The sequence below is a fragment of the Aedes albopictus genome, chromosome 2 (genome assembly GCF_035046485.1).
Source record: "Aedes albopictus strain Foshan chromosome 2, AalbF5, whole genome shotgun sequence".
NCBI lineage: Eukaryota > Metazoa > Arthropoda > Insecta > Diptera > Culicidae > Aedes > Aedes albopictus.
This window is the reverse complement of record NC_085137.1, coordinates 303554939-303571103: the sequence shown is the minus strand read 5'-3', so window position 1 is coordinate 303571103 and position 16165 is coordinate 303554939. Positions and strand designations below refer to the sequence as shown.

Here is a 16165-nt window from a genome sequence, read left to right as displayed (position 1 = left end):
ATGAGTTGCCGCCTCATTGTTCGCGGTGACGTGGACCGGTTCTGGTCGATGAGCGGCATGATTCAACTGGCAACGAGTGAATTTGATGTATATCTCAATTGACACAAACGTACACGACATATGCATTTAAAAGAAATTATAATGAAACTAACTACTGCAAATTGCTTCTGCTCCGTCGTCAAATTACAAGAATCTTTAAAATTGAAACGTGGGTCCGTGAATAAACCCACAAGAAATATTTATTTACGAATAATTGGTGTTTACGCTCCTTTAGTCCTTTGAGAAGGGCAACAGCAAGCTCATTATCGCTTAACTTTCGTAAATCATTTCTGGCGTCAATTCAATATGCAATAGCGATACATGTCACCTATCGTCAGCTGTTTCTTATGGAGAATTTTAAAAGATTTTTTGTTGGGTTAAAAGCTTGTTCATTTTTTTACAGAAGCTCCGAAGGGATCTGCCTACGTCACACAATAGATCTACCTATATCAGTTCTTCATTCTCTACGCTTTCTATTTTTAGGATTGGTTTCACCATGCTACACTGAAACGATTTTCCGTATACATATTAGGTATGATTGAAACTACATAGATTTTTGCAATTTGTCTTCATCTATACAAAATATGTAGGGCAAACATAACAAGTATAAGCGTCTCCACAAATAACATCTATATACAGAATTACATACACTTTATGTAGCTCTTTAAATAAAGTTTATGTGTGCGTTTTATAACGTTCATGTTTGGTGCTACATAATAAGTATGTGTCGAAAATGTATGAAAATCATAATAAAAATAATAATTCACCCACGTGTTTTTATGTTGTTTCCTTGTTTTATTTACTAATCTTTTATTGAAATGTAATGAAATTTGAGATTCTTAAACATTATTTTCTATTCATGCGTGAATCACCATCATGATCTTGTCCTTACACGGAAATTGCCGGATTAACGCCCCTTCATTAACTGGTTGCCTCCTCCGATTCCTCATCGGAATGCGACGAAATCTCAGACAATAAACGCTCCCCGAGAGGGCTGCGGAAATTGCTGTTGGTGCTCCTCCTCCTGCCAGTGCTAGCTTGACCGATTTTTCTCACTTTTGGTTCCCGGGGAAGGTTTGGGAAGGTACCGTTTTCTTCCGGCGCTATTTCCTTCTGGGTGAAACCGTGAAACTTCTCCCGCTGAACATTCCTTCGCCTGTCGTGCATTTATGGAATAATAGCTGAAACGATACAAACTAATTATTATACATAAAGTAGGTCATGAAATTAATAATTACCTCCAATAAACGAAAGTTCACCGCAAAACTCGACGAAGTTGAATACTCATATCTCGACACAAGATGGCCGTTGCAAGCTTGCTGATTGACTGAGTCTCTCAAACTTCAAAATTATGTGTGAGATTATATAATTTTTAACTATAACAACCCACCTTTACATTTTATGTTTGCACACACATAAATGAAAAAGGTTGCGTATATACGTTTTATGCAATTCAGTATCATAATTTTTATTTTATACTACTGATTTCAGTATCATAATGACCTACTTTTCCGTACCGGATCATTATGCAACTAAAATGAGTTGCATAATGAAAAATAGTTGTATAATGTTCATAATGCAACCCATTTGAGTTGCATTATGAACATTATGCAACTCAAATGAGTTGCATTATGAAAAAAACATTGCATAAAATTTTGTATGGAACTCGTTGCAAAACTCGATTTTTTCAGCACTCTTCGTATTTATCCAACTCGGCAAGCCTCGTTGGATAAATGTACGACTCGTGCTGAAAAAATCAACTTTTTGCAACTCGTTACATAAATAACTATAATAGGGCACTTCATGAAAACGAAATAGGGTGCTATAATGTGTATGTTGGCGCATATAGATATAATGATAGCTATGTCTTATAAATTGTATAACCTGAACCTGTATAAACTTTAACTTTGCAATTTTGTCAGTGTATACATATGGTGCTGCAACATTCCACAGAAACCACATTATATTAGGCTGGTGTTTATTTTAGGTGTTGGAAATTGTATTATATGGTATAGGTATAAGTATATAAAAAAAATTTGTCCTCATATAGAATATGAAAAAAAAAAAACAAAATACCTAATTGATTTGCTTGGCTTCTTCTTCAGATGGTGCTGAATGGGCGGGCGTTGATGTTGCCAGTGGGGATGATTAAATTGGGACAAAAATTCCCATACATTGATAATCGCCTAAAAGTATGCAATGCCCTTGTAATTTCATGTAGATAAGTCTGCGTTGTTCAAAATTTGTTAATAAAACATTGAAAAACTACCCAAAAAAAAAAGGAAACTCACAATGAATAGCATGTAATTGATAACTGATACCCCAGTACTTGTTTTAAAAATATAAAACTAGGAGGAATACTGTTACATGGAAAAATATTAAGAAAATTTCATTGAAAAACTATCAAAGTTATCCCGTTTTACGGTACCCAAGAGGTGGTTCCTCAGGTTTTGTAGGTTTCGATCCATTAAAAACTCATTCTCTCTCTTCCTTACTGTCTCGGTACGTCCGTTAGGGATGATTTCGAGAAAAGAGTTTGTTCTGGGAATACTATTCCTTTTTAAACCACGCTGAATCGGGTTATAATATAAGATCGCTCACGGACATGAAACCGTGCTAGGGAGTGGCTTGCAACAAATTCTATTCGTCGCCAGAAATGATCTGAAAGTTATACAGCCATAAGCTCAAACATGCTGATTTATCCGAACTTTTGGTTGCTTATAACGAATGGAAAACATTACCGTAATCTAGGGGAGGGGGTGGGTCTGTGGTGAGTTCATCACTTTTCGTCTATACTCTTGTATAAAATCAGGTACCGTAATCCGGGGTAACATTGATCTAAATTTTCAATCTTTCTTAAATAATTCTCTTGTTAAATTAAACTTTACAAGTTTTATATTTTTAAAACAAGTACTGGCCCTTTGAGCATGTATTAAGGTACTCGAAAAAGTATTGTGAAATTTTGTTGATTTGGGGTAATATTGGTCATGTCAGTGATCAATGTACGTTTGTGCTTAATATATACTTACTTACTAAATTTGGGGTCTCTGATTCTAAATATGTTGTCCAAATTCTTACAAGTTATGTACATTTTAGGTTTTTTTAGGATTAAAAACCTCTAAACCGGATAACGCCCAAAGGTAGGTAATGGCTTAAGTAATTGATAGTCAACTTTGAATAAATCGTATATTTTATTGAAAAAAAAAAACACTTACCTAAACTAAAAGTTTCGTTTATGAAATCCAACTCTCGGATATCATATTGAAGTTATAGAGTGGTTTCTAACCTAATAAATATTGTACACCTAAACCTCGTTTTACGTCCACTATTGGCTTAGCGAAATAAAATTCTACTGCATTTTTTCAGTACATTTTTATATTTTTGTACACTTCTCCTAATTACGGAGATGTTTTAAAAAATATAAAAATGATGAGTTTGCTCATTTTCTTGGCGGCAGATTTTTTGTCGCTAAGTTATGCATGGACGTAAAAAAAAGACAAGGTGTACCTAGTATTCATACCAAGCATGAATGTTTGACAATGTATCTCATTGCGTTACGAAACACAGTTAAGGAACATCGATTTATTTCAATGTTTCTAAAATTTAAATTTAATAATAGCAGATTACGAAAAACAATTCGTAAACAGAAACTGATTAAACAAAAAAACATGTATGTTTTAACCCTCTAATACCCAATCCCGCCTTTAGACGGGGTATAGTTTAAGCATTTTTGTATTTTTTCTTGCCCGGGCAATCAAAACTTTTATATTTTTAGCTGATATTTAGGACTGTTCTGTATATCTCACAATGGTTTTTGGTGTCTTTTAAAGCGTATTAACATTTTTTAAAAATCATTGAAAAATTGATGTTTTGGTCACCTTTTCAATGTCATTGTTTCTTTTGTATTCAATCGCAACAATTTACGTATTTTAAATTTTTCCTCAATCATTCTATTATAGTAGAAGAGTTTAAGCGAGTTAAATACACACTAAAACTATTTTCCTGAAAGTTACACGGAAAATAAAATTTTCTATGAAAAAAATTTAAAAAAATAATAATTTAACAGTAATCATAAAATCTCAAAATGTTTTCGTCTTGAAAAATCGGTAGGCCAAATAGGCTTCCAGGAAAAATATAAAAGCGTAGGGATGTTCAAAAATAAAAATTAGAAAAATCAAAAATCAAAATTCACAAAATCGAGAATTAAAAAGAATCGTCTTCTAAAACATGTTTAAATCGATTTTAGATGACAAAAAATGATATTTAGATCAAAATCAAAAATTTGGGTATTAGAGGGTTAACATGTGATGAGATCGGTAAAAATTAAATAAAGATTAGTAAGTTACATGAATGACCCACATTAAACGCTTAAAGGTAGCCGATTTCTTTAAAAAAAACGTCTTTCGCTATTTTGCTATTTTCAAATAAAACTTATACCGTGGGTACACAGTCATGGATCACTTAGTAGTATTTTTGACGTTCAAAATTTAATAAAAGAAAACAAAAACTACGACTTAGAAAGCACCGTTGGCTATGTTTTGATTCGAACTTTTCATTACCGATCCATTTGAAGTATAATCGCAAGTCATTTCTGCGTAAAAAAGGAATATTTCACTGTTTACAAAATGCCTTATTATGGATCAGCTCCACAGAGTCCCACATATTATGGATCAATTTTTGCCATATTATGGATCAGTGCAAAATTACTCAAAATTCATCAACTCTCATAATAAATTTGCGTTTGTAAGGCTAAACTACGCAGTGTATTGATTATTTTACTGATGGAGTACCCGATTTTACAACAGGAATGAAGAGAAAACATTAAAAAGTCCCGAATCTATTTACTTCGATAGAGGTGCGCCACTAGGTTTCAGTGATGCTCTCCATTTTAAGTGTTATTATTACAGCTCTGTGTTCCAAGACACCTGGTTTTCAAGGTTACATATTTTTTAATGATACTTTTGATACTTTAAGATAAGAATATTGTATCAAGAACGTTGAGTGGAGCAAAAATCTATATTTGTTTAAAATGATCCATAATAGCGTCAAACGATTAGTTTTTGGGTCACATTATGGATCACTGTTGAAAACCACATTATTCTAGTATTTGAATCCCAGAATGAAACAAAACTTCTTTTAATAGATACATACATATTTTATCCAACGTGTACGAACGATTTTTATATCAAAATTGATGGATTTCGACACTTTTAGAGCTTACCGCTGCAGGAGAGCTTCTTATGGAATTCGGCTGTTTACTGGCAGATGCGAAAGGACAACACCATCGTTGCATCAAAATACATTTTATTGAACTCTTGTAAATGACTTTTTATCTCAGAAAACAAATAGGATCTTGCTACAAAAATGAATTTCCAGCCGAAATATATGTTTTGAGCAAGATATTCGACTTTAAACATCAAAGTGATCCGTAACTGTGTGTGATCCATAATTGTATAGGGACGGCATGTTAACATCAATTTTCACTCAAAGCTATGTTCAATAAGCCTACCATGAATGAACAAAAGTGTTTTGTGAGCCATTTATTAAACAAGGCGCTGATGAGAGGCGATTTTTTGAAAGGCAGTCTTTTTACCGAGTTTTAATACACATCTAAAAAAAATCGATATTTCTATGCAAAATCTGTCACAATTGCCATAAAATCCTTCAAAATTTCTTCAAATACATTTACCCAGTTGATTTACGTCAAAGGTTCTTCCATGGCAACATAATTGTAGCGCAAGTTGTAGCGTCGTCAGCGGTTGAAAGACGTGGATCCCATACTGATCAACTTCATCCCGCTGATCAACTACCCCCCAGATTACGGTAGCTGTACAGAAAGACATACCAGTTCCATAGGATTTGAATGTTTATGAAATCGACGAAACAAATTCACGAAGCAAACTCTGCAGGAAATTGCATTGCAGTTCATACATCGCTTTGGAAATCACGGCGTCTGTCGCATCGACGAGAATAGTTGGTATATAAGTTACGTGCGATGTCGGAAATTTAATCTTCTTCTTTATGGCACTACGTCCCCACTGGAACTTGGTCGGCCTCTCTTCAACCTAATGTTCTTTGAGCATTTCCACAGTTATTAATTGAAGGGCATTCCTTGCCTACCATTGCATGGATTTGCATATTGTGAGACAAGCACAGTGATACACTACACTCAGCGAAGTAAATTATCGAAATTCATCAAAATACCTTAGGAAATTTAGCCATAACTGTAAAGTATGGATGCCATAAGAATACCTTATGAAAATTGAACATGCTTATAATGACCTAATTACATAAGATAAACTTATGAGAAGAGCAGAAAAATCACAAAATGATGCAGACTGGAATCGATCCATGAACGTCGAGATCACTGAGCTCGTGCCCAACCCACGCGGCTATTGACGCTTGAGAATATCGTGTTGCTAAATGTGTATAAAAGCCAAACTGTGAGTCGAGTCTGCGTCATAGACCGACCTTATGAAAATCGTTTTAGCCGTTATGAATTGTTTTAAAGGCCATTTCATAAGTTAGACCTTATGATAATCTTAGGTTTATTTGCCTGAGTGTATGCCCAGGGAGTCGAGAAAATATTCTCGGAACAGGAATCGAACCCGCCGTCTCCGAATTGGTGATCTATAGTCATAACCACTAGGCTAACTGGAGACCTATCCGAAACTTAATGTTGTTGGGTTAAAACATCGTCATGAAGCCGAGGCCGAGAGCTACAAAATGATCGGGACAGGAAAAATTTTCACTTTTCAAAAAATGTTCAACTAGCTACTTTTCGAAAAGTGTATCGAATATTCTCAAATTTTTACTGTAAGTTCATCAACTAGTTGTGTATCAGTGGTCCAAATTTGGGAAAGATCGGGCCATTTTTCACGAAGTTATAAAGATTCTTGAAAAAGGTAAAATTATCCGATAGCCAACTTTGAGCTATTATATTTCCGGTTGATTGATTTGTCTTTATTAAAGAGACTTTCAGCCCTTGGCTGGTTCGTCTCTATTTATATTTCCGGATTTAATGAACTGATTGCAATGAAATTTTGACCATTCATGACTTATATAATGAACTCTGAAAAACATTTGACATAACTTGAAATTTTCAACAACAGCAAGAATTATAGCGATTTTATTTTTCTCACGACTTTTTTTTAGCAAATTGGTCTATTTTTAATATGCATTCCAATACTTTTTCAATTTGTTGGCGGCTATGTTGCTGCTTTCCTTCAAAACACTTATATATAAGGCAATTAGAGGGAAAATTAATGAACTATAACTCACATCTTGAATTTTGGAACGATGATGAAGTTTTGGATAATTTGGTGTTTTGTTAGAAAATTAATCTAATCGTTATAATTTTCTTCGTGTTAAGAATGTTAAGTTAAGTCAACGGTTTTTCATAGATCATTATATAACCCAGGTAACCAATAAGCATTTGAATAAGCTGTTTTTCTGTTTCATATCTGCATTCGACCTGCTTACTGCCGTATCATAGCAGTCCGACTGCTAAACTGCCCTATATAAACAATTCAAATGCTACTCAAAATCTGGCAGCAGTTTCGTAGCATTTCAAATGCACTGTATGTTTTGGTCAACAGGCATCATAACTGCTACTTTATTGCCATGAAACTGCTGAGAGAGATAGGTGATGCTAAAACCATAATACATTTCCACTTCCTAATTTACGTGCCACGGCTGTAGAAGCCATCATTATTCGCATGTCCAGTCAATCATAGATAACAACGAAGAAAAACGATGGGAAAACATGCTTTGACAAATTAATTCATGGTTGGTTTCCTATGTTCGATTTTATTATCAGCACATGCCGAGCTCATAACATAACGAAGTAACTGCCGCCGGTGTAATACTCTTACCTTAAATAGATCAAAAATCAAACGCGCTTTATCTAATCATGTATAGCTTACCCTGTAGCGCGGTTCAGCACCATCGTCAACCCGAGGATCGAGGGATCAAATCTCAATTTGGCCGAAAGCAGCAAAAAAACAGCAACACCAGTTCAGAACGTTCCCCAAGCCTAAAAAGTTCCACAGGAGAGTGAGAAAAAAAGAAAATGGAAGGAAGGCGTGAACTGGGCAGGGGAAAATATTTGTTTTTATTTTTGACAATCTGGGGGATAGGAGGGATAAGCATTTAATCAGCCGTATATTGGGCCAAAACCTGCATTTAATTAGCACTAATGGCGCATATACAGCAGATTAGCATTTAAAGACCTGCTGTAAAGGCGCATATAGTGCCGAATTAATGCTATTTTAACTGCTTATTGGTTACCTGGGAAGTCATAAATGGTCAAAATTTCATTGCATTTGGTTCAATGAATCCGGAGATATAACAGCTCAAAGTTGGCTATCGAATAATTTGACCTTTTCCAAGAATATTTATAAATTTGTGGAAAATAGCCCGATCTTTCCCAAATTTGAACCACTGATACACAACTAGTTGATGAACTTAGAGTAAAAATTTGAGAATTATTTGATGCACTTTTCAAAAAGTAAAGCCAAAAAGTAATTTGCCAATTGTTGCACGGCTAAAAACTCGCCTATTGTTGCACATTCCATGCTTTTCTTATGGGTTGTGCAATAATTGGCGAATTTTTAGCCGTGCAACAATTGGCAAATTACCCTAGTTGAACATTTTGAGAAAAGTGAAAATTTTGCATGTCCCGATCATTTTATCTATCCCCTGTATCTCCAAGTGCCTTGTCGCCAACAATCGGCGGCTCCTATTAGTATGTTACCACAACTTTTCACACTTTCCTCGGAGTCTCAGCTGCATTATCAGTAAGTTGCAGCTGCTGATTAACGGGTTGTGTTTCGCCTTTGGTAACTGGTATGATTCCGGTGTAGCTAGCGGAACTCCATCCACATTCGCAATAAAAAAAACTCTGCCCTTTTGTTTTTCCACTTGAATTACGAAAGTGTAATGTACAATGTGGACACATAACTATATTTTCCTTTCTATTCCCATATTTCAGGTCTCCAATCGCTGTGGATGACTAGGCTCTGCAGTCCTTGGGATTACAACCAGCACGACGAGTATCCAGCGGACGGATTCTCCCAGTTCCTGCATCCGTCTCCCATCGATAGCAAAGGTCAGTCAATACTATCCAATAATTCTGGTTTGTAAACCTATTCAGAACCTGCGATAAGAGACTATTGAGATTCATCGGTTTATTTACTCCGAGTTTTATGCTAAGAAAAACAAAGTCGACCTGAAACCGATGAGACGCGTGCTGCGAATGGGAACAAAACAGGCTTTATCTTCATATCAATTTTCACGTAACTCGGATGTTTACCACGTTGTAGCCGAGAGAGAAGCACGTTCGAACCAATAAATTCGTAAACAAAGACCACTTTTATTTCCACCATGCGGCAAAGCGACGGACGAGGTGATAGCAGTAGGTGCCATAGCGAAAAGCTTTCACTCTCCGTCTGGTGGCCTTTTTGTCTTCCCGGTTGCCACCCATCACACCCAATGAGCAGCAAGCGACGACAGGAAAAGTTTATCCGGAAAATAAGAAATAATTTATTCCGAGTCGAACGCAGATGGAATGTGGAATAAGTTTGGAACGTTTGTGATGGGCCTCTGCGGGAAGAATACGACTGTACGCGTTTTCCACCATGTTCTGCGGTTTAGGAATCAAATAGAAATAACTTCCCATAACTTGGTCAATCGGAACAATAAAGTGAATAATTTACGGAGGAAACATGCCGGTGGGGCAGCCATTGGAAGGCACATTAATCCAATTTCTCCTTAATGGGGGTTTCGTGGATTGAATGACAGCGTTGTCAGTTTTTTTTCTCATCTCATATATCTTCATTCGAAAGGTTACGTGTCAAGCCTTCAGGAGGAAGCGCATGCCACCATACAATGTTCACGGGCAGCTGTCTTCGGGGCTTCCCAACTGACGGTCTTGGTTCGGTCAATTGATTCTTTTGTGTAAAGATCTCTCTTGAGTTTGACGAATGGCTAACCCAAAAACTGTCAATCCTAATCAGTCGAGAGGTGATGATGGCAGAAAAAACTATAATCTGTTCCACGTAGATTCTAAACCTCTCCATGACACATCATTGGGCTTGATTCGCTTTTTTGACCCGTATATAACAAGGCGAAAATTTAAAATTAAAGAATTAAAATATCAAAACCAACATTTCAAAATAGGCAGCAGCAGCCCAGTCCGATAAAGTTGAACAGCTTCATGTATGGAATGACCAATGCTTCTGGGAGCGGTGTTATTCAGGAGCTGATGGCCCCTGAAACCCGACTCCAGGAACAGATTTCCGGAACGCTAAAATCCAAGGGAGTCTCCGAGTTTTCCAAGAAGGGAGGGAGTTTGTAAAGCTCGCTCGCTTTCTCGAGAAGTTGACGTTGGTCCAGCGGAAGAGTTTAGTTGCTTTGCATCGTGATAATCTCCGAGTAAAGCATCAAATTGTGCCTATCGCAGAATAGTGTTTTCCACTGTCATAACTCCAGTTGGTCAATGATCCCCAGGACAAACACAACAGCACGCAGACAGCGCTCCCTCTTAGAAAAATAGTAAAACTTCACTAAGGGTTCTTTTAGGATACACGTGAATATCCCTGTGGGGCACCCTAATGTCCATCAGAACATCGTTCACCCCTCGATAAGGTGTCAATAATTGACTGCCATGTCACACTCCATCAATAGGAGGCAATCAGTGAAGTACTAGATTGAAAGTAGTGAGCTGGATTTTTGTATGGTGGGATGTTCAATTCTCCATTTCTGCAATGAAATGGTGCAAACAGCGTGGGCTATATGATTTCTTGACTAATTTGATGCTGTTTGAGCAAAAGTTTGGGTAACTGTGTTGTTGAAGTTGCATGAAATAAATAATACAACAACAAAGTTATCCAAACTTTTGCTCAAACAGCATCAAATTAGCCAAGAAATCATATAACCCACGCTGCTTGCACCATTTCATTGCAGAAATGCAGAATTGAACATCTCACCATACAAAAATCCAGCTCACTACTTTCAATCTAGTACTTCACTGATTGCCTCCTATTGAGTAAACGCATCCACAACATCGATGTGCACTTGCAGTGTATTAACTCTTCCACATTTCTTTGGCGCACCGTCCGGACGGGTCGGACGCTTCTCTACAAACACAGCGCTCGCGGCGGCGCCCGTTACTGCGGCTTGCTGGGTGGCCTTCACTTGGGAGTGGCATCCAAAACTCCACAACCGCGAAGTTCTTTCATGGGTAGACTGACTAGGAATCTCTTTCGGATTGAACTACAGCGTGTGGGGGTCACTGCTCGGTTCGCGGAATTCTTCTTTCCACTTTTAGCGTCATCGGCGATGATCTGTTTCTAAAGAGCGTATCGACATTCATCCACTTTCGTTGAGTGCTAGAGTTCGGACACTCGAAACGCTAAAAAATGCCGGTACATAGGGTGACAAAGGGTATTATCGGCAGGTTTGTTCTCTTCGTCATGGGGGTTTTTGTGGGGCGAATTGCCTGAAATTTGGGCATATAACTCAGCTTAGTTGGAAAGGATTTGATGCCAACTTTCAGATCAACAGGCTTCAAAAAAACCCCCATGACGAAGAGAACAAAACTGCCGAAAATACGTAAGTTCCCCTACCTACTTCGGTTTTAGAGTCCAAGTTTTACTAAAGGTTCGCCGACATTGCCAGGGCATACAAGCATTCTTGATTCTAAACTCAATGTGAGGGGTCCAGGAAAGCTTGGAATCAAGAATAACTCCAACGTAGGGTCTTGTACCATTTGGGCAGATGTACCTATTTTGGGCACTTGTCGTTATAACTAAGTCAATTTCAAACCGATTGATTTGAATTTTTGTATAGAGTTTGCCACGTGCAGTATCTAACTCTACACAAAAATTGGAATCAATCGGTTTGAAATTGACTTAGTTATAGCGGCAAGTGCACCTGCCCAAATGGTACAAGGCCCTATGTACTTTAATTGTTCAGTCACATCGATTTCAGAATCAAAGAAACGCAAAGGTAAAACACCATGACGGTTTCGCCTTTCCATAAAAAGAACAATAGATGTTTTACTCGGATTTACCGAAAGGCCATATTGGCGACACCAACCCTCAACTACCTGAAAGGCGCTTTGCATCAGGTCGAAAAGGGTGGTTATGCACGATGCTGGGTCATTAGGCCGAATGGTCATCAGGACGAATTGAAAGTTAGCCGTTGTTTTTATCTTTTCTAACAATTTTTGCCTAAAACTAGTTTAACAATGAAACTAGAAAGAATAGCCTATGTTTTAAAGAAGGAAAAATTTATGAATTGAATATCAGCAGTTTCAGCTCCAAAAACTATTTTAGCAATGATAGGGTAAAAAATATAATTTGGACATGTATATAATTTGGACATGCACTGCGATGTATGTCTTGTTCCGGAGAGCTAATTAAAGTAGATACTTCTGAATATCGATTATTGGACTAAACAAACCCTATTCTGATGACTTACGTTGAAAATACGCTTAACAACTAAGAATTTGCTTCAAAATTATCGAAAATGTAAATTGTTTCACTAAAACCCCTCAAATGCACAGGTATGCAAGACGACATACACTTCACAGTCACATACAATATTCACCCTGAAATCGTTGAAATAATAATTGTAAGAAATTTAAATGCCTAATTGCAATGAAAAATGTTCAATAAAGAAGCATTAAGCAGCCAATCTCTTAACATTCATTTAGAACGCTTAAAATAGGTGGTGTCCAAAATACATTACAAATTTTCTACTGTAAATATGTTTTGGTCTTCTGACGATCTACATGGGGAAGCTGTGCGATTGCATACTTAGAGGCGTATTCTGTGGGTCTGACGATATTTTCTCGATTTTAACAAAAACTGTAATAGTTATCAATATAAATGCCTGTTAAGCGAAGAAATTTGATTAATTGCAAGAAAATATGTGTTAATGTATGCTACTTTCATGATTTAGCAGTATCCATGGCTAAACATTGAGATAATTGCCCTGTCCAAATTATATATACCTGAGGGTGTCCAAAACATATATTCGGTGTCCAAAATGCAATTCTAACAGGCGATTGTAAATTGTGATTTTCTCAGCTTAAAATGCTTTCGTTAAGGTTTTTGTCACCAGGAACGCAAAGTACAATCTTTTATAAGCGTATTAGTAACTTTGCAAAATAATCAATTGCTTTGTAAGGTAGCTAGGGGACATTTTTTCCAACGTTGTCCTCAGCCTGTCCAAAATACATGAATTACCCTACTAGAACGAACAGCCTACATTTAAAAGAAGATATAATTCATGGGTAAAATATCAGTAGATTCAGCATCAATAAAGTATCTTCGTGCCTGTCACACGATACACACATGCATTTGCAGAGGAAGCTCTCAGTTAATAACTGTGGAAGTGTTCATAGAACACTAAGCTGAGAAGCAGGCTTTGTCTCAGTGGGGACGTAACGGCAAGAATGACCACTCGGCCTGATGACCATTCGGCCTAATGACCATTCGGCCTAATGACCATTCGGCCTAATGACCATTCGGCCTAATGACCATTCGGCCTAATGACCATTCGGCCTAATGACCATTCGGCCTAATGACCATTCGGCCTAATGACCATTCGGCCTAATGACCATTCGGCCTAATGACCATTCGGCCTAATGACCATTCGGCCTAATGACCATTCGGCCTAATGACCTTCGGCCGAATGGCCTGACACCGTGATGCACATACCAACTAATAATGCTATAGCAGGTAGTCGTCGGCAAAGCCATAAGTAGGAAACCCTACGAGATTCCACAAAAGAGGCGACAACACTACCCCCTTGGGGGCATCCACAAACGCTCAATTTCCTAATGGCTGCTTGACGTAATGTCGAGAAGAGATGTCGGTTTGGTGATTCCAATTGGAAATCATTGAAGATATACCATGACCTCGTGCGGCTTCCAATATGACGTCGGAATACACGTTGTCAAAGGCACCCTAGATATCTAAGAAAACACCCATACAAGATTGCTTTTGAGCGATCTCGATATTGTTAACAAACTTGTGTAAAAGAGTTACAGTGGACTTTCCGAATTGGTAGGCATGTGGTTCACATGAAGGTCAAACTGATAGGTCTGAACCTCTTTTCTTCTTCATACGACGCACGACCTACTTTCGGAATAAACTTTACAGTTATAACCTGCCAAGATTTGGGAATATACCCTGTAGCTAAACTGCGAACATTTTTTTTTTAAAAATGTTTGAAATAACCAAATCCTTTCCAAAACGAAATGGGATAAATCCCATCTGGCCCAGGAGAATTGAAAGGAGCAAAGCTATTTAGTGCCCACTCAATCGATTCTATAATTATAGTTACAATACACCGCGCTGAACCCAGAGAATCATATCTACAAGAGAAGACATCAGGTTCATCTGCAGATGTAATATCCACACACATCTGGGGAAGTGTGCTGAATGAGCATTCCAGATTCTTCATCTGACACCTGCCGATTGGTCAGCTCGTGACTAATTCTACTAGAGCAAAGCGTTATGTCTAACACATCCTCTCTCTAGCAAATACCGTGAAGGTGGGCGGTTGCCTATGCCTATGTTAAGTAATCCAAGATCTGAACCTACTACTTAAGTATTCCATCAAACCAAACTGGAGCCTCTCAAGTTAAAGTTCGAGCTGCCTCAGATGATATGGTGAGCATTTGCATCACTTCCAACCAGGGCATAAAGATCACAAGGCTAGTAACCTATGTAAACATCTATTTTGGACGTAAACATGTGACGTCGTTCTTATCGTCTTTCACGTTGATTTAATTGGTGTGGAGTACTAGATCACCTTTGAACGATTTACATTATGATAATTAACCTGGGCTTGTTAGAGCAATATATGTAAGATTTAAATTACGTCATACCACCTTCTGCACACCGTGACTGCCAACAAAAAGCGAAGGGCCTTTTGAAACGCAGTATGCGATGACTTGTTTGAACGCATCCGTAGGGGACGGTTCATCATGCAGTGAAATCACCGAACAATAGACGTATTTCCTGTTAAGATTTCCAACAGAAACATCAATTGTGACAGCACAGCACAGTCAGAGACGAGTATAGAAACGACTGCGTTCTTGAAAAGCACACAGGCTCGAGGCATGACACGCGAGTTTGCCATTTCATTTTTACTGAAAGTAGAAAACACAAGGTTTCCTAGAGTTCCCCTTACGAAAGTAAGGTTCTTGGACTACAATCACATGGGCTGCATCATTTTGCATAAGTCTGCAAAGATTGATCACACAGCGCAACATTTTTTTTTTTGTCACAAGAACAAACTTAATATGTGTCGTTAACAGATTTTAGGCCGCTGAATCCGAATCCGGGCTAAGATTTGCTCCAGCACGTCATAATTTTGAGCTATACCTCAATTTATAGAGCAAAATATGCCATTTTGGGCTTTTTTTACTGCAAGCGATTAAGTATGGTAATAATTTTTTAAGCAATCAAAGGATAAATTGGTCAATTAACATCTACATTTATGACTCATGCATAATATTTCGTTTTACCAAATCAAATTTGATGGATTTAAGCATTTTATGCCAGTACATTTGTTAGCTTCGTATCCAAAATAAATCGCTTAAAACTATCACATTCGATTTGCTAAAACGAAATATTTTGCATGAGTTGTTAATTTAGATGTTAATTGACCAATTTATCCTTTGATTGCTTAAAAAATATATTTCCATGCTCAATGGCTTGCAGTCAAAAAAGCCCGAAATCGCAAATTTTGCGCTATAAATTGAGGTAGGGGGATTAGGGGCATAATGGACACCCGGGGCGAAATAGACACCCCTGTTTTTGCCGAAACCGTTGATTTTTATGTAAAACTTTCAATGCATAAGTGTAAAGGAACGAGTCATTGTTCTATTCATCAAAAGTATCATTTATATTCCTTCAAAATAACCAAAATATCATTTAAATTGAAGTATGTTTTTCATATGGTGGATTTCTTATAATTTCTAAGCAGCAACAAATAAGGTATTACGAGTGATTGAGTGTGTCCACCATACAAACAAGTGAATTGTTAGCTTATTTACATGTATACGTTGATTTATCAATGGATGAAGTATTATATTTTTGATCAGAAC

At 37.3% G+C, this 16165-nt stretch overlaps 1 protein-coding gene across 1 annotated transcript in view; it reads left to right on the top strand.

Moving 5' to 3' along the window:
- Positions 1-16165, top strand: part of LOC109423852 (uncharacterized membrane protein DDB_G0293934) — a 619352-nt gene that overhangs the window by 368364 nt on the left and 234823 nt on the right. Inside the window, exon 2 of the mRNA XM_062852168.1 lies at positions 9032-9148. Coding sequence (XP_062708152.1) covers positions 9049-9148 — 100 coding nt within the window. The 5' untranslated portion in view covers positions 9032-9048. The remainder of the gene's footprint in view (positions 1-9031; positions 9149-16165) is intronic.